This window comes from Amborella trichopoda, chromosome 13 (assembly GCF_054954075.1).
Source record: "Amborella trichopoda isolate Santa Cruz 75 chromosome 13, AtrichopodaSantaCruz75HAP2 v2.0, whole genome shotgun sequence".
Lineage (NCBI taxonomy): Eukaryota > Viridiplantae > Streptophyta > Magnoliopsida > Amborellales > Amborellaceae > Amborella > Amborella trichopoda.
This window is the reverse complement of record NC_142348.1, coordinates 46,392,996-46,412,625: the sequence shown is the minus strand read 5'-3', so window position 1 is coordinate 46,412,625 and position 19,630 is coordinate 46,392,996. Positions and strand designations below refer to the sequence as shown.

Here is a 19,630-nt window from a genome sequence, read left to right as displayed (position 1 = left end):
TCATTTGGATTTAGTTCTCTCTACCATCTTTTTTTTTTTTTCTTTCTTTCTTTCGAAATAGTTATTTACCCATCTTACTCTTTCATCGTTGCAGATTTATCTAGGGTTTTAAATCCTTAAAATTCAAGCTGAATCATATTCAAAAGGGGGTTTATTTTAGTCTTCTAAGAATTGCCTGATATCATTATCTTTTTAATTTTTTTAATTGATTTTTGGATAAATTCAAAATCGCAATCCGACCTATCAAATCAGTGCAATAGTGAGATAGGACTCCGATTGGTGTCCCTTCTTACGGTGGTTACCATTTTTAATCAAAATCCTACAAGTCAAAGTAAGGGGCAAGATGGGCCATCCAAATTTTGTTGCCAATGCCTCTAGAGAGAGAAATAATCAAATGAGATAGAAAACTATATAATAGAAAAGAGCAACGAGAAAAGAGAGAAATAATCAAATGAGATAGAAAACTATATAATAGAAAAGAGAAAAGAGAGAGAGAGAATAGAGAGACAAGCTCTTTGAAAACTTAAAAGTGGGTGTACGACTGGGTCAGATTTAACTTCTTTCGAACGAATCCCATTCTCTTTCTTCTCTTTCTCTTTTTTTATTTGCCGTTCTTTTTACTTGGAAAAGTAGGTTGCCTTTCCCACTTATCCATGTACTTGTTGGTCCTCATCCCCACTAGCCTTAGCTCCTGTTTGGTTAATCTGGATCGCCCTCATTCTCCTTACAAATATCATATATGAAAATATAAGGTTTCCTAGGGGAAAAATACGATTAAAATAACTAGATATTTATTTTTTATAAGTTTTATGAAATATGAAAAAATTTATATTAAAGAATCAAAATCATTATAGGAAAAATCAAATCGGTACAGTTAGCTGGAAATGGGGCTGGAAACGATTACTCGATACCAATCGATAAACCACAACCGATAAACCAACCGTTCAACAGGCCTAACCGAGCAAGTCATGGGAGATCAAAAAAATGTGTAAAGAAATAAAAAATACAAAACCAAATCTAATAAAATATAAAAATATATTTAAAGCATGATTAAACAAAGTACATCCATAATGAAGTTGAAAATTAAGGAAAAATATGGATTTTAAATAATCTGTTTGTGCTTAAGGGTATTTTTGAATTTTTTTAAAAAAATATGAAAAAAAATATAAAAATAAGTTTTAATGGCCAAAACAATTTCCAATCTTTGTCAAATGATGAAAAATATTAAAAAATAATACATTACAAATAAAACTCCTTATTTTTTGAGATTTTATATAATTTTTTTATAATACCCAAGTGGTTAACCAAAATCATTGTCTAACAGGGTGGTTATAATTTGAACCGCCCAAATTTTTCTATACTTGCCAAAATCCTTGTCAAATCATTAAATGACTAAAAAAAATCGAAATAAATAATTTTTTATTTAATTTCCATTTTACTCATTTGCCTCTTGAAAATATATTTTCATAAATGTCCAAATTGCATATGAGACAAGAACATGAGTGGACATAGGCATTTTTAGTAATTTTGAAATGTATTATTGTGTGTTATGCTTGGATGATGATGATGATGGTGATTATTCTTGGTTATGATTGGGGGCTCTTGGTCGGGTCAAATTGGTGAAGCACTAGCTCCCCGGTTTGTTCAGGGTTCTCAATATTCAATTCGGATATTTGAGTAATTTTTTTTTAAAAAAATTACCAGAGTAAAAGAAACTTCAACCTATCTGATAATTCTTTTGACAAGAGATTTGGACTTGCTATAGTTTGCATAAAGTTGCAACCATAAACAATCAAATTAAAGCGCACCTCAAAATTTTATCATAAGTATAATTTTCATATAAAAATTCTTATGATAATTTGAGAATCTATTTTCATATCTAATTATGAAATTTTAAATTTTAAAAATAGTTCAAATCAAGTAGATCTATAAATACATTAAAATCTTAGAAATAAACGTTCTAGATAATGTGTGGTAAGATATACTATTCCAAAAACTCGAATTTTTTTTTTTTTTTTTATATATTCATACATCTCGTTGTCGAAATGATCAATGAGAGAGTTTTCCCACATCTAAACAACCTAAAAAGGATTTTTGAGTAATTCTGCAACCTTATGTAAACTTTTCTTTTAGACATTATCTTCTTAAATTATAACTTTCTCAAAAAATATTTTAATTTTATCTACGCATCATTTGACACAGAGTCGAGCCACAAGAAGGTACAGGATAATAAAACAAGAGAGAGGAAGAGAGGAAGACTGGTATCTGTTTTGCGAGGAATCTAGAGAGAGAGAGGGTCACAAAAACCTTTTTTTGGTGAGAGAGACGGTTGGTGTATGCTTAGAGAGAGAAGGACGTGTCTGGAATCCAATGACTGAGAAAGCATATTATGGGATACCGTGGAATCTGTGAATTTTACTTTGACGTGAGAGAAGGGAATCCGATTTTGCCTCAATGCTTAGAGAGAGAATATTGTGATAGTTAGAGAGAGAATAATGTGACAGTTAGAGAGAGAATATATAACAAACCTGAAGAGAATAAGAGAGAGGTTCTCGGATTCCGAAACTTGAAAGAGGGGTTTGTAGTTTCAATGGAGCGAGAAAAGTAGAAAGATTTTTCAGTTCTCTTTCTAGAGAGAGAAACTGATGTAGAGAAATTGTTCTCTTTTTAGAGAGAGAAAGAGACAGATTAGGAATAGAAAGGGAGAGAACCATCTAAAGAGACGTTTGCAATTAGAGAGAGATTAGCTGTGGAATTCGAAGATGAGAGCTCAATAATTGTAAAGGCGTTTCTTTAGTGAGAGAGATGCTGGTGATTAGTGATAAAAAAAGATACTTTACAATAAAAATGGGCACATCCAGAGAGAGAGAGAGAAAGACATTTTAATCAGTGAGAGAGAGAATTGGGTTTTTAAAGAGTGAAAAAGGTAATTATGGAAAGAAGCAAAGTGAGAGAAAGCAATAGAAAATGAGAGTTGGGGGTGAGGGAGTGATGAGAGTTTTAGAGAGAGAAAATCGGTCTTAGAGAGAGAAACTTGTCTGTTAGAGTTAGAGAGAGAAAGTGGCTAGACTTAGAGAGAGAAAGTGGCATGAGTTAGGGAGAGAAAATTGGAATCTGGCTGTAAAAGTGGTCATTTCGGAGAGAGAGAGAGAGATAGGGATGGTGGTGGGAATTGGAATCTTAAAAGAGAGAAAGATAGTGATAGAGAGAGATACTGGTGCGCTTGTGGAAAGATAGTGATAGAGAGAGATACTGGCGTTCGTGGAATCTGACGGCTGTAAATAGTTGTCATTTTCCCTCTCTAAAAGCATCTCCAACTTATGATATCGAATCCCGGGCCCCACCCGTTCTTCCCCATCCTTATCCTCTTCCCCCCTCTTTCTCTCTCTAAAAACCACCCTTTCTCTCTCTAAAAAGCTAGTCTTTTTTCTCATCGTATTCTCTCTCTAACGCGGATTCCGTCTCCACGTGTCTTGGCGGCAGCGACGCGTCGAAGCCGATCCCCCGCGAACCACACTTTCTCTCTCTAAACCCGACTTTCTCTCTCTAAAAACCAGACGTCGTGATTCTTATAACACGTGGCGGTTCGTGGACGAGTCGATGCGGCGATGGGCAGCGGTGGTTTGACGGACGAATCACGAGCAATCAGCGACGACGATTCTCTCGAAACCGCCAAAGAATCTAAGGAATCTATGCCACGTGTCGTTAGTTTATTCGTCAAGTACAATCGTTCGGACCTCGCCGGACATTCCCACCCTTTCGTTCCCCGAAAGGCCGCGAGGTCAAAAATGGTAATTTAATAACACAGAGCTCTTCATCTCCATGGAAGATGACTAAAGTGCCCCCGTTTATAAATAGAATGACGATATTCTCCTTGGTATATTGTGAAGAGTGGTTAAGTGAGCATATTTTATTATTATTTTGTGGGTGGGGTTTGCATAAGGTGCCTACATTATACCATACAAATAAGATTTATATCTCCGATGATGTCGAAAATCTTACAATGATTTGAAATTTTAACTTTAATTTTAATTATGAAGTTTAGAATTTAAAAAACAGTGTAAATCAAATAAATTTATAAACATTTATAAATCTTGAAAATAGACTGCCTAAAAACTCGTCACAAGATACAATTTTTATTGGATTTTTGACGTGCAACATACTTTTATAGTATAAGGTTGCAACGTAAACTTACCTACTTCTTTTACAAGAAAGGCATTTTTTAGTTTTTACAAGTTGTGAGCACAACCATTAGTTACACTATATACTCCAAGGAGTACATATTTATATATAGTCTCAAGGAGTATATAGTTTGCAACATCCTACTAAGGAATGTGGATGTTGCTAGGCTTACTATATGCCATGCTATTGATGTGTGGCGTACATTTTTCCAACTCAATGCCCCAAGCTTCATAGTAAATGACATGGTTCTATTCTTCCTGGGACTCGATGAAGGGAAATGATCTACAAATTTGAAATGGAGTTTCAAAAGTTAACTTAGTGTAAATGACAGTTCTATTCCCTTGGGGCTGAAGGATGGTATAGAATGTGAAGGAAACTACTTAAAAGTTTTGTGAGGAAATTAAGAATCTAAAATTTTCAAACTTCAGGATTTGATAATTCTAAGCATCGAAAATGTAGAAAGTTTTGGATTTTGAAATCCAAGGAAAGGATTCATCCTTCCCGAACGGGGCATAAATGAAAAATGAACATTGTGGATAGAGTTAGAGCCATGAAAAGTTATAGGATTAGCATAACTACATTGTTTTGGTTTTGGTAACTGAAAGCTTGGATTCCATACTGGAATTTGGCCATGTGGAGTGCAAAGAAAATTAAAGTGTACCTAACTTTAGAAAATTTACGGTTATCGACTTCGATTCTTGGCAAATTCATGCTGAATTTTGAGACCAAATGTCACAAAAGGTCTTCAATGTTTATCCAAGAAATGAAACGACTTTGTTTTGGCCAAATTTAATGCGCGACGTTGCTTTTTATGAAAATTTCTTATTTTGTCAGGAATCAACAGCCCAATGGCACACATAATTTTGACGACACTCACACCTTAGCTGTAATATTCTTACCTACAATGACCCTAGAAAAATAAAAAAAACTCATACTGCAGTACGGTGCTTCTGCGTTCGACCTCGAGGTTCAAATTCTAAGCTCAAAACCTACATAAAAAAACATGGGTGAGAAAAACAAGCATAAAAATTCAGTACATTTTAGTGGGAAAGATTAGCATTAGAATGTAGCATAATTCAATGACAAAACTAGCAATTAAATCATGCAGTGCATTTGCAACAATGGGGAGATTGGGAAGTGAAGAAAACTTCCAAAGAAAAAGCCAACCACTATGGGACCACTCACCATAAGGATCATTATGGTAATTTATAAAAAGTTCTCAACTTTCTCATACCCTCATTTACATTCGTCCAATTGATGTTAAGGGCAATTTTGTAATTTCACACCACGAAACCTAAAGGCCATAAAAAAGGTCAAAAAAAAAAAGGAAAAAAAAAATCCACCTCTTTTCGGTATAGCCCTACCTACTCCAAAGAATCTTGGAAAAAAATTGAATAAAAGTAAAATATAAATTTAATTTGATTTTAAATATTTTTATTGGAGATTCTACCTTATCGGAATCTCATATCACCCTTAGTTTTTCATTTGAAATAACCCCGGTTTAGCATTAAAAAGCAGTTTTTTAGCAGAAAAAAACCGTTTTGGGGGACTTAAAGGTGCAAAAATGGAGTTTTTCAATAATTAAAAGCGGTATTTTTGGTGATAAAAAGTGGTTTCTCAAAATACAAAGGTACAAAATTATGCGACGCCACGACCTTGAAAACCGTCCGTAAATCCACTAATAAAAAGGATCTTTCTATTTTATTGCAACCCTTCATATTTTCGTGTATATATTCCCTGGGTTTTTTTTTCTTACAGATCCTTTACACCATCATCTGAAACCCCACAACCACGATTGGTATCTCTTTTATTCTGGTTTTTTTAAGAACCCAAAACCACTATTGGGTCTATTAATTGGGGTTTCTTGGGGCATTAGATCTGTGGAGATTGGGAAATGGGGTCTCCTTCTGAGCTTAGTTTGGATTATAAACCGCCCTGTAAGGGTGAAGAGCGGTTTTCGAAGCCATCTGGGGCGAATGAGCGGTTTTTCAAGGCTGTTCTTGAGGTGGGGGGAAATGGGGTGGACAGGGTTGTGAGGATTGAGGAGCTTGTTGCTTGTTTGGAAGAGGAGAGGAGGAAGATTGATGTCTTTAAAAGAGAGCTACCTCTCTGCATGCTTCTATTGAATGATGGTGGGTTTTCTTTTTTATTGTTTTGTTTTTTTAGCTATGCAGTATGAAATTTCATTGATTTGGTTTTTTTTTTTCTTTTTTTGGGTTTTTTTGCCTACTTTTTCTTAATATTTATGGGTTTTTTCTCCTTTACTCTTTTTTCTTTTAGTTTTTGTTTTCATTTTGGATTTATTATCTGTTTCTGGTTAGTTGTAAGTATTCGTATGATGGGAATTGTATTGGGTTTTTTGGAATTTACCTTTTCATTTTGTCAAATTGTGGATGTGGTCGAAAGTTGTTGGCTTTTTTCTTTTGGGTTTTTTTTTTTCCTTTGTTTTTGGATTATGAGAAGGTACATATGGATTGGAATTAAGTATTTTTCTTTCTTCGGTATTGCTGATTTTGTTTTTGTGATTTTATTTATTTTTTGTTCCTTTGTTTTTGTGATTTTACTTATTTTTTGTTCATTTTGTTTTGGTGAATAGCAATCGATGATTTGAAGGAACAGGCAAGGCAATGCAGATTGAGAGGCCCTGTGCTTGAAGAATTTATACCGATCAAAAAGGCACAGGAAGAGAGAGAAAATGAAGCGAAAGCCGAGAGAGATTGCAAGGACAAGATGAACTGGATGAGCTCTGCACAACTGTGGAGTGATAACTCTGATAACTCGGAGGAGAAGAAAGAGGTAAAGGATTAATAATAACAAATGGCTTCTTAAAATAAGCATAAAGGATTTTCCTATTTTCTGGGTATTGGGAGCTTTCTTTTCTTCAAGGAAAAATAGTTTCGCTCCCTTTGTTCTTCTTCGTCTTTTTGGGTTTTTTTTCCCTTTCATCCTGCCTAGAATTTTATTTTTATTTTTTATGGGCGGTCTTTTGATCCATGGATTTTAAAGCAGTAAGTTTTTTGTAACACCTATTTCTATTTTTTCCCTCATTCTGTTATTTCTGGATTCTCTTTCCAAAAGAATTGAAGTCGGTTTCTCGTTTCCTTTGCTATGTTTAATGGAGAGAGAGAGAGAGAGAGAGAGAGAGAGAGAGAGAGAGAGAGAGATGCTTTCCATTTTTGCTGTTTCCTTTTCCCAATTGGGTTATAGAAAGCATCTTGTTTATTATTATAGGCGTAATAGTTATCAGTCTGTGTTTTTTCCCTTACCTTTCTATTTTGAGTTTGTATTTGATTCTTTATAGTTTGTAATAACTTCTCTATTTTTATTTCACTCTTACAATATCAGAAACTCGATGAGTATGAAGCTCCATCAGAGGAGTTGCAGAAAACAGATTTTGGGGAGAAGGCGTATACCATAGGCAGGTATAGGAATAGTGGTGGAGCTTTTGTTCCTCTTAATGGAAATGGGAATGGCAATGGCCTAGTCAGGAAAGAAGAAAATGATATTGTCGATCTTTCGCTCTCTAATGGTGGTATTAAGGAATTGGGGCATGTGTCTCCAAAAGGGAGTTGCAGAGGGAATGCGGGTTCTTCTCAGTCTGCCCTTCAGAGGAAGGCTAGGAGGTGCTGGTCTCCTGAATTGCACCGCCGCTTTGTCAATGCTCTGCAACAACTCGGTGGATCTCAGGGTAAGTTTTCATTAATCTCTTTCTATGTTTTACATCTCTGGCTCTCTCTCTCTCTCTCTCTCTCTCTCTGTGCTTGTTTCTCTCTCCAAGTTGTCAAAACCCTATCGCTCTCTCTTTCAGGACCTCTCTTAGATTATTATTCAAGGATGTCTTCTCTGTGTTTCTCTAGAAAGCTTCAATTGTAATGAGAAACTTGGATTCAATGGAGTTTATTTGGATTAGAAAACAGTGAAGATTAATTAAGTGTGGGGACTGTTGAATTTGACAGAGTAAATGGAAGGAAGAAGTAAAATGGAGGTCTCTGGTTCAATGAACTGTAATGGTTCACCACTGAGTAGATAAGTGATGCATGCAAAGACAGAAAACAATCAAAGTTAAAATAGGAAAAGAAGCAAAAAAATGTGATTTTCATTGTGTTCTAAGCAATTCAGAGACCCATATGGTGCTGGAATGAAATAAGAAACCAAAATGGATACTAATTGAAGGAATCATTCAATTCACCGAAATGAGTTGGTTAATTTACAATCGATTATTAGTTTTGTTGAAATGGGTTTTCTGGTTTACAACTGAATACAATGAAATAGCAAGAAAATTCATCCAAAGTTTGCTTTTGAAACTTGTTCTTATGTTTATTCTTTGGATTGTTCCACAGTGGCCACACCAAAGCAGATCAGAGAGCTGATGAAGGTTGATGGCTTGACAAATGATGAAGTGAAAAGTCATTTGCAGGTGGATATTATGCATTAAAATTTCTTTTTCCTTTGTTTTAGTTATAATTTTGGTGGTTTTATTTGCAAATTTGTCTTTACAATCTCCCCATTTTTATGAATTGCAGAAGTATCGATTGCATACTAGGCGCCCAAATGTGTCAGTTTCTTCAGCAAATTCTAACCAGCAAAACCCTCCATTGGTTCTCTTGAGCAACCTTTGGGTTCCCCATGATAAATTATACAACCAAACTTCTTCTACTGCTTCTGGTTCTTCTTCACAAAGCTTCCAACTCGTGAAAAAAACCGCTTCCTCACAGTCTGGTTCTCCTCAAGGTCCATTTCAATATCCAGGAAAAGCCCGAACATCTGTTAATGGTGGAGATAGCGGGGGAGAAGAAGATGGTTTATCTGATGAAGAAACCAATTAACTCAAAACAAAAAATTATCGAATAATGACATAAAGAAACAGAGGAGTTGATGACCCATAGAGGGTTATCAACATGTCCCCAGGGGTGCTTGGGCTCAGTCATCAGTTGAAAGAGCTTGGGCAGAGAGATTTTGCATACTTATAGTTCTCTCTCTTATTTTGTTGTTTTTTTACTCTTTTTTATGTATAAGGAGGTTTTATGTAAACATCCACCGAGTGTATCTGAGGAGCATGGGTTTTGACTGTCCATAGAACCTTTCCTGGTCTTCTTTCTGTGTAAAAGATGATATGAGTAGATAATGAAAAGAATAATGACATTCGGGATACATCTCTCTCTTTCTCTCTCTCTGTTCTTTTCTGTAATATCATTTGTTTTTTTGTAAATTTTCCATAGGTACAACAGAGGAATGCTGCCTTCTATTGTTTATGATACATGGGAGAATTTGTTTTCTTATTCCAGTTGATAAGCAAAAGGTTTAAATTTCATGATATAGTTATGGAACAAAAAGAAATCCCAAGTGAGTTTGCTCTTTAGAAGCTCATATGATTTCCCTCTCCTGTGGTGTGTGCTTGCACAGGTAGCAGTGTATGCTGGATGGCGCAGATTGAAGGAGACACAAATGAACGATTGTATTTGTATCATTTTTAGAAAATGTGGGGTCATGATGAACCCAAATCTTGAACACATGTTGGATTCAACTAGGCACTCCAAATAAAAAAGAAAGAAGAAGATAGATGTGCAGTTGTGCACAAAAAATGTTGGTTCAATTGTCAGTCATTCTCGGCCATTCAAATCACCCCTTTCCCTTTAACCTGTCCTGCCTATATTGATCCTAGGCCAGTGACATTATCCGCTTGAGAGAAAAGCTCCAACCAGTGTATAGAACAGCTCATGCTAACTGGAGAGAAATTAGAGAACAAAAGTATAATTTTATGTGACAGTGCTTGGCTTTCCATGTCCTTTGGGCATCTAGACCATCCATTCATTCAAACGGACGAATCTATGTCCTTGGTACATCTAGACCATCCATTTCTTCATACGGACAAATCTAAGAGCGGATCCCACCCACTATCAAGTGTGGGTCCACTCCATGCTTTGCTTGATTGGGATATCTATTGGAGTGGACGGTCAAGATGAATCAAACCATCATGACCACTGAGGCTTCTATGTGCTTTGACAAATGACAATGCATTTGTGCTTTTTACCACTGTTGATATCTTCCAAAAGATCGTAATTTTGAAGTGATGGTTGTTATACCTTGGCCCTTGGACTAGATAATGACCAAAGTTGATTCTTCTCTAAAATTAGGTATCCATCAAAAATTTGTCTTTTTGCATATTTTGTTTCATGCTGTAAAAAATATATAGTAAAAATAAAGATATTGACATTTTATTTCTTTCTTTTTTTTACATATCGAGCACGCCAATGGTGGGCCGGCCCCCACATGATTCCAATGGGCAAACAAAACAAAGAAAAAAGATTAAATAAATGAATAATTAAGCTAAGAAGGCTATGTGTTTGGCTTCCTAAGAGGCAAGAGGAAAGCTGTGATAGAAGAGTCATGCTCATGGAAATAATCCAAAAACATTGATTCATATCTCTTGGGGGAAATCTAGGGAATCCACATGAATAGAGGTCTTTGAAAGGAACATTTTTTGTAAATTATAAGGAAATCAATTGTTGTAAAACCATGGGTAGCTTTCAACATAGGGTTTAGAGGAAGTTCTTTCTTGTTGATTATCTAATTAGGCTATTACTTGATTAAACAACTCATTTTAGATAGAGAAGAAGATAGGGGTGGATTGACCAACTGTTGTTTAGTGTGAAACTTAGTTCAATGGAGGAATCTATCTTACATTCTTCCCTTATCTTAAGTACTTGACATGTCCACATGCTAAATATCTTGTGTTGGCCAGCAATGGATATTGTGTATTATTTTATTGGTATGTGCATTATTTTATTGGTAGGGTTTCGGTGTGTCTAGGGAGGCACCTGTTACTTCAAGGATTCAAAATTGCGGAGGTCTTTCATCTATATCACCATAATTATGAATCTGAAACAAAAAGAGGATAAATAAATAAAAGAAAAATTTTAAGATCTACACTATTTTTGGAGCTCCAAACTTATGGGCCTGAGACAGAAATGGATTTATCGTTTATCTTTTTATACTGTTAATTTTCAATTTTCAAAGATTCTGAAATCTACTCCATTTTTGGAGCTTCTGATTTCGAAAAGCAAGGGTGTTTTAGCCCTAAATACCTGAAAGCCAGACCGGGCGCAAGATCAGCCTACTTGCCAAATACTTTCCTTGATTTATTTAATCATTTTCAAACCATTTTGTTTGTTGAGGGGATGCCTATCCTCAACGGACGGTCTGGATTTTCTCATCACAATGGAATCTGTTGATTAGGTGTGGTAGCTGACGGGGAATCATCGCCATCACTCCTAACATCTTATGACTTTTATACTGTGTATATGACAATCTCTAGTTCGTGCTATTCATTGGGTAATGCAGAGATTGGTGTAGGTTTTTTACCTACTGCATATTCTAATGTTCAAATATATATGGGAGAGGTTTCTATACTTTTTCTACAGCAGAGAAGATCTATGCTTCTCTTACCATCCAGCCGTCCAATTTTGATCAAGAGAGGCACTCATTGTTTGATCTTAGATCCGACATCTCAAAGTATTTTATTTTTAGTTTTTTTATATACAAATTGTATGAATATGAAATTTGGTACGTGCCATCTTCTCATTGGGGCGCACCTATAAAAAATATTAAAAATAAATTTTCAATAAAATATAATTACCAAAATACCCCTTTAAACTTTCAGGGGTATTTTTATCATTTTATTTTATTGGAAATATTTTGTTGTCACTTCTATGCTTCCCCTGTAGTATAGAAGTTCTATCCTCCCCTTATCCAACCCTCCATTCTGAATGGAGGGCTAAGATTGCCCCAATCACATTGTCACGTCTCTACACTATTTTATTTTTAATTTTTTTTCTATAAACTATTTTGATACCAAATTCTGGGCGTCCAATCCTCTATTAAACTTGCACTAGCAAAAAATATAAAAATAATATTTTCAATAAACAAAATGACTAAAATACCCCTAAAAGTTTCAAGGGGTATTTTGGTCATTATATTTTATCAAATAATTATTTTTTATAGGTGTGCCCCAATGAGAAGATGGCACGTACCAAATTTTATAGTCCTCCAATTTGTATAAAAAAAAACTAAATATAAAATTCTTTGAGACGTCGGATGTAAGATCAACCGGTACGTGGCTCTCTTGATCAAAATTGGACGGTTGGATGGTAGGGGGATGAAAGAACTTCTTTGTTGTAAGGGGAAGTATATAAAATTTTCTCATATATGTATTAGTAGTTAAAAGACAATTAATGTATCTTGTGGATGATGTCACACACTATGTGGGTGACACCGCTCTCCACTATTATTAATAAATACTTTTGTTTTTGTTAAGAATTTTTACTTTACCATTGACTAACTAATACCCCGAGACAAAAAGTTCCTACACTATAGGATAATAGTATCTGAGTGTCAAAATATGTTAAAGACTTTCAAGGGTATAGACCACCTAGTGGTGTAGCCTAACAAAACCCTATATATATATATATATGAGAAATGATCATATAGGACCTTCCCACACCCATGTTTGTAGGACCCCAAAGGATCACCATTAAATTTGACACGGATCTACAAAAAAGTCAAGTCCCACACCCATGTGATAATTTTTCTAGATATCAATGCCAACTTTAATGGTGATCCTTTAGGGTTGTACACCCATGGGTGGGAGAGGGTCCTATTGAGCAATGATCAAATGCAACAGTTGTATTATAGTATAATGAAACGACACTTCTAAAAAACCATGTTTGTGGTATTTGTATGACTCCAAATTTTGCACACACACTCTCTTCATCTCAATAATCAATCAAAAAAAAAAAAAAAATCAATTTGAACCCCTATATATAGTCAAAATGAGTCTCCTCCAAAAATGAATCTAGACCATTCATTTTGTGAATTTCAAGATCTTAGTCTTTATAGACTCAAGATCTTAGTCTTTATACACTCAAAATCATTTTTTTCTTTTTTTAACAATGTTCTTCTAATGATAATAAAGCCATCCAAAAAAATTGGAAATGAAAAAATCGTTTTAAGGCCTAGATCTAAGTATTGCACAAAAATGAACTGCCTATGCTAATTGGGTTTAAAAAATACTTTGTAGGTTGTATTTTCAATTTTTTTTTTTATTGTTCATTAGAATGAAAAGAGTGTACATTTCAAATTTTGAATCAGACGAATGGCCATAAGATAGTTTTTTAAGGTCAACGCATCATATTACCATACAACAGTTGCGTGAAATCATTTCCCTATATATATAGAGGGTTTGTCTAGAGTTAACCGTCTCTCAAAATACAAAATACAAAGGTTCAAGTTAGAAGGAGTTGTGATGGTTACATTTATTAAAACAATGATTACTTTTTTATTAAAAAATCATTTAAATATGTAACTTTACCATCAAACAAGGGCAAATCTGAAATTTTCATAAAAGTACAATAGCATTTTAAAAGTTGGTGTCGTGGAACTGTATTGTAGAGTACCTTTGTCCTTTAGTTAAAATTTTAACTTTACCCCTTATGGAGATGACAAAAGTACCATTTGTTTTGTAGTAATATTTACAAAACTGCCCTACAAAAGTAACCTTTTTGAAAAAATAGACTACAAAATTAATAAATACACCCTTCACAACTTTTTCTACCTTGAACCTATGTAATTTGAAGGGTTGTGAAGTTTAGATTATCTCATATATATATATATATATATATATATATATATATATATATATATATATATATATATATATATATATATATATATATATAGGGTTTGTCTAGAGTTAACAACCCTTCAAAATACAAAGATTCAAGTTAGAAGATGTTGTGATGTGTGTATTTATCAAAACAATGATTATTTTTTTATTAAAAAATTATTTAAATGGGTAATTTTATTATTAAGCAAGAACAAATTTGAAATTTTCACAAAAATACAATGGCATTTTGGAAGTTAGTGTCCTGAAACTTTATTTGTACAATGCCCTTGTCCTTTAGTTAAATTTTCAATTTTATCTCTTATGGAGATGATAAAAGTACCCTTTGTCTTGTAGTAATACTTATAAAACTACCCCACAAAAGTAACTTTTTTTAAAAAATAGACTGCAAAATTAATAAATCCACCCTTCACAACTCTCTCTATCTTGAACCTTTATAATTTGAAGGGTTGTGAAGTTTAGATTATCCCATATATATATATATATATATATGGGAAAAGATGGGATTAGCCCACTAGCTCATATGAACATACGAGTCTAATGTTTCAGATTGAATCTGGGCCGATCTGACGATCACGAATGGCTAGTAGTGTTTTAATTTTAGTTTTTTTTCTACAAATTCAAATCACTTAAAATTTAGGCGTATGTTCATAAAAAATAGGTGAATCTTTGAAAAATATCAGAAAACTATTTTATATGAAAAAATTGACCAAAATACCCCTGAAATGTTTCAAGGGGTAGTTTGGTCATTTTGTTTATCGCATATAATTTTTTTATATTTTTATTAGGTGCGCCTTGATGAGAAGAACACACACCTAAAATTTCAAGTGATTTGGATATGTAGAAATAAAATTTAAGCACTACCAGACCATCTGTGATTATCAGATCGACCCAAATTCAATCCGGACCGTTGGGCTCATATATTCTTATGAGCTAGTGGGCTAATCCCATCTTTTTCCATGTATATATATATATATATATATATATATATATATATATATATATATATATATGAAAATGTAGAATTATATATGCGCCTCAAAAATCCATCGGATAATGTTATTTTAATGTTGAAAAATCCTCTAATTGATCATCAAGATGTATGAATATGGAAAAAAAAAAAAAAAGAGTCTCAAAAATAGGGAATCTTTGCAACACATTATCTAGACCGTTTATTTTCAAGATGTTCATATGTTTATATATGTACTTGATTTTTAATCATTTTTGGAGTTCGAAATTTTATAATTAGAACTGAAAATGGATTTTCATATAATTTAAGAATGTTTTAGACCAAAATTACATGTTATGATAAATTTTCAAGGTACGTCTTAATGGGATTGTTTAAGGTTGCAACCTTATAGAAACCACATCCATATATTTATATTTATAAATGAAATTGTATACATTTATCTTTGATACAAGCATGTCATAATTACTTAAAACCATCCGATGTAAAGTCAAATAGCTTGGGTATGTCACAAAGTTCAAAAAAATTGCTTTCAAACTTTGAGCATGATCAATAGAATAAATGCAACTACCCAATTTCACATCCAATTGTCAAGATCCGTGTTTTAAAATGCAGCCGCATCGCCGCATATGCGGCTGCATCATGCGGTATGCTGTGGGCACCGCAACTGTACAGATTGCATATGCAGTTTTGAGTTATACGGCCACATATGCGCCGCATCAGAGACGCATCTGGCCACATCGTTATCTACAAAAAAAATCGATTGTGCCCCTCGAGGAGGGGCAAAATGGTCTTTTTGACCATAAAAATTCAGGGAAAACAGTTTGGGAGGGTATTAAACCCCCTAAACGATCATTCACAGCCACTTTCGTAGTTTTTTTGGGATCAAATCAAGAAAAAAAAATTTAGGAGGATTTTTTTTTTCATTCAGATCTTGGATTTGGGGATTGTTTGATCTTGGATAATGCTTAGAACATTTTGATTGTTGATTTGGGGAAGTTTAGGTGAATTTGTGACAAGAAATCGTGGGTTTTAGATGCCGTGAAGAAATTGAGCACTAAAATTGGAGATAGTGGATACAGAATCTTCGACAGCTAATAGTTTTGGAGTTAATCGTTAAACTAAAATACCTACTATCACATATATCACCTTCATATTTTTTTCTATGCATTAACCTACTTTTTTAGTTTTTTTAGAATTTTTTTTACATTTATTGATCGCATCATCGCAATGCACCTGCATCCGGACCGCATCGAGCCTTATCGCCGCATCGGCCCCCGCCACTGCTTTTGGCCGTATCCCACATTTTAAAACATTGGTCAAGATTAATTATAACCACCTTGTACCAAAGATAAATGATCTTGTTGTGTACTTTTCTTTATATATATATATATATATATATAAACAAATATAAAAAGATAAAGTAAGCAGCCTAGCTTAGATAAGCTAAATGCGCCAATGTCCCAAATTGAATTTGGGCTGATTTGACGATCATAAATGTCCGATAGTATTTGAATTTAAAATTTTCTTTTTTACAAATACAAATCACTTGAAATTTTAGACGTGTGTTCATAAAAAATAGGACAATATTTGAAAAATATTAAAAAAATATTTTACATAAAATAAATGATCAAAATACCCTTGTAAAATTTTGGGGGTATTTGGGTCAATTATTTTTTGCATATAATTGTTTTTATATTTTTATTAGGTGCGACTTGATGAGAAGAACACATACCTAAAATTTCAAGTCATTTGAATTTGTAAAAAAAAATTAAAATTCAAACATTACTGGATACTACCGGGCATTCGTGATCATCAGATCGGCCCAGATTCAATCTAGGCTATTGGAGCATTTAGCTTATGTAAGCTAGGCTGCACACCATATCTTTTTCCTATATATATATATATATATATATATATATATATATAGAGCAATGATTTCATGCAACCGTTGTATAGTAATATGATGCAACAACTTTAAAAAATCATCTTATGGCCATTTGTTTGATCCAAATTTTAATATATACACTATTTTCATTCTAATGAAAAATAAAAAATATAAAAAAATTGAAAACATAACCTTGAAAGTTTTTTTTTAGCGCAATTAACATAGGTCGTTCATTTTGGTGATATACTTAGATCTGGGCCTTAGAAGGATTTTTTCATTTCCAATTTCTTTTGGATGGCTCTAGTATCATTAGATGACCAATGTTAAAATATAAAAAATAATAATTTTGAGTTTATAAAAGCTAAGATCTTGAAATTCACAAAATGAATGGTCTAGATTCTTTTTTGGAGGGGACTCATTTTGACCATATCTAGGATCCAAATTAAAAAATTTTTTTGTGGGAGGTTCATTATTGAGATGAAGAGAGTGTGTGTGTAAAATTTGGGGTCATACAAATACCACAAACATGGTTTTCTAGAAGTGTCATTGTATTATACTATGATACGACCGTTGCATTAGATCAGTGCTCATATATATATATATATATATATATATATATATATATATATATATATATATATATATATAGGAAAACTCTTCCAAACGTCTATATGTGAAAATGAACAGTGATTTTGCCTACCCTCATCATCGTTCAAAGTTCATCGCACGGTCACGATTGTCTGGTAGTGCTTTGTTTTTTTTTTTTTTTACAAATCAGAATGATCTGAAATTTGGAGTGCGTGTACATCTTAGTGAGGCGCACCTAATTAAAATATAAAAATAATAATTCGTAAAAATAAAATTAACTAAAATACCCTTGAAAGATTTCAGGGGTGTTTTGGTTAATTTTTTCATGTAAAATACCTATTTTTTATGAATATACACTCCAAATTTTAGATCATTCCAATTTATAAAAAAGGAAAAGAAAAATAAAAAACTACCGAACGATAGTGACCGTGCGATGAACTTTGAACGATGATGACGGTAGGCGAAATCACTATTCATTTTGGCCTATAGGCGTTTTGTAGCATCTTATATATATATATATATATATATATATCTCCTGTCAGCCCACATTGAATCTGGGCCCAATCCAATGGTCACAACCTCATTTTAGATTTTTATTTTTATTTTTTTATACAAATCTAAATAACTTGAAATTTTGAGCGTCTATTCTTAAAAAATAGTAGAATCTAATAAAAATATAAAAAAATAATTCGTATAATATAAATTGATCAAAATACCCCCGAAACATTTTGAAAATATTTTAGTCAATTTATATTTTACGAATTATTATTTTTATGTATTTATTAGGTGTTCTTTGATGATTGGAGTGTATGTCTAAATTTTCAATTGATTTGGATCTATAGAAAAAAATGTAAATTCAAATATGAAATAAGGTCGTGACCTTCAAATCGGCTCAGATTCAATCTAGGCTACATTGTAGCAGTTAGCCCATGGGGTGACAACATCCATTCCCATATATATATATATATATATATATATATATATATATAGAAAAAGCTAACAATAGCTGGCCAGCTATAATTAATAGTAATGTAGGTGGAATAAGAGCCGTCAGATCTTCATTATGCGGTTCAGAATGAATACCACTATTTTAATTTTAATTATTTTTCTATAAATCGGATCATAATGAAATTTTAGATATGTATACTAAAAAATAGGGTGCATAAATAAAAAATATTCCCAAAATATAAAATTTTCGAAGTACCCCTAAAAAATGATGGGGGCATTTTGGTCATTTTAAATAATTGAAAATATTTTTTTTATATTTTCATAAGGTGTGGAATAGTGTTAGGTATATGCACCCAAAATTTTATATTAACCTGATTTATATAAAAAAATATTAAAATTAAAATAGTGATGTGCATTCTAAACTGCTTGGTGAAGATTTGATAGCTCTTATTCCACCTATGTACTATTCATTATAGCTGGCCAATTGTTGTAAGGTTTACCCATATATATATATATATATATATATATATATATATATATATATATATATATATATATATATATATATATATATATATATATATATATATATATATATATATATGTATGGTTTCCATAAGGTTGCAACCTTAAACAATCCAACTAAGGTGCAGATAATATGTTGTAATCCAAAAATATTGCAATTTTAGGTACATCCAAACTGGCCCTAATTATTTCCGATGCTTATAGGCGAAAATGAACAGTATTTCACCACCCTCATCACCATCCAAAGTTTATCACAAGGTCACGATTGTCTGGTAATGTTCCATTTCTCATTTTTTTTCTACAAATCGAAATAATCTGAAATTTACATGAAATAAATCAACCAAAATCGACGAATCTACAAAAAATATCATAAAAATAATTTATATGAAATAAATTGACCAAAATACCTCAAAAAATTTTCAAGGATAGTTTGATCAAATTTTTAATGAATTATTATTTTTTATATTTTTATTAGGTGCGGCTCACTAAGATGTACATATGCTTCAAATTTCAGATCCTTCAGATTTGTAAAAAAATTGAAAATGAAACAATACTAGACAATCATAACTGTGCAATGAACTTTGGACGGTAATGAGGGTAGGTGAATTACTGTTCATTTTCGCCTATAAGCGTTGAGAATAATTCGAGCCATTTTGGATGTACATAAAATTGCAATATTTTTGGATTGGAATCCAAAAATCTTGTGAAATTAATTGATCCGTTTGGACAACCACCTAAAATTTCAATACTTTTATATTGAAATAAAAAATCTTACAGTTCAAGGCAAAAGTTAAGATAAAAAAAATTCAAGTCTGACTTGAATTTTTCCTGATGAGCTTTCTCTCACCCATTC

At 32.9% G+C, this 19,630-nt stretch overlaps 1 protein-coding gene across 1 annotated transcript; it reads left to right on the top strand.

Annotated features, from left to right (window-relative positions):
- Nucleotides 1-6,057: 6,057 nt before the first annotated feature.
- Nucleotides 6,058-9,333, top strand: LOC18442677 (myb family transcription factor EFM). Its single transcript, XM_006852891.4, has 5 exons — nt 6,058-6,314; nt 6,779-6,978; nt 7,528-7,870; nt 8,523-8,599; nt 8,706-9,333. The coding sequence occupies exons 1-5, from the start codon at nt 6,077-6,079 to the stop codon at nt 9,006-9,008; spliced, it is 1,161 nt and encodes a 386-aa protein (XP_006852953.1). The 5' UTR covers nt 6,058-6,076; the 3' UTR covers nt 9,009-9,333.
- The last annotated feature ends 10,297 nt before the right edge of the window (nt 9,334-19,630 follow it).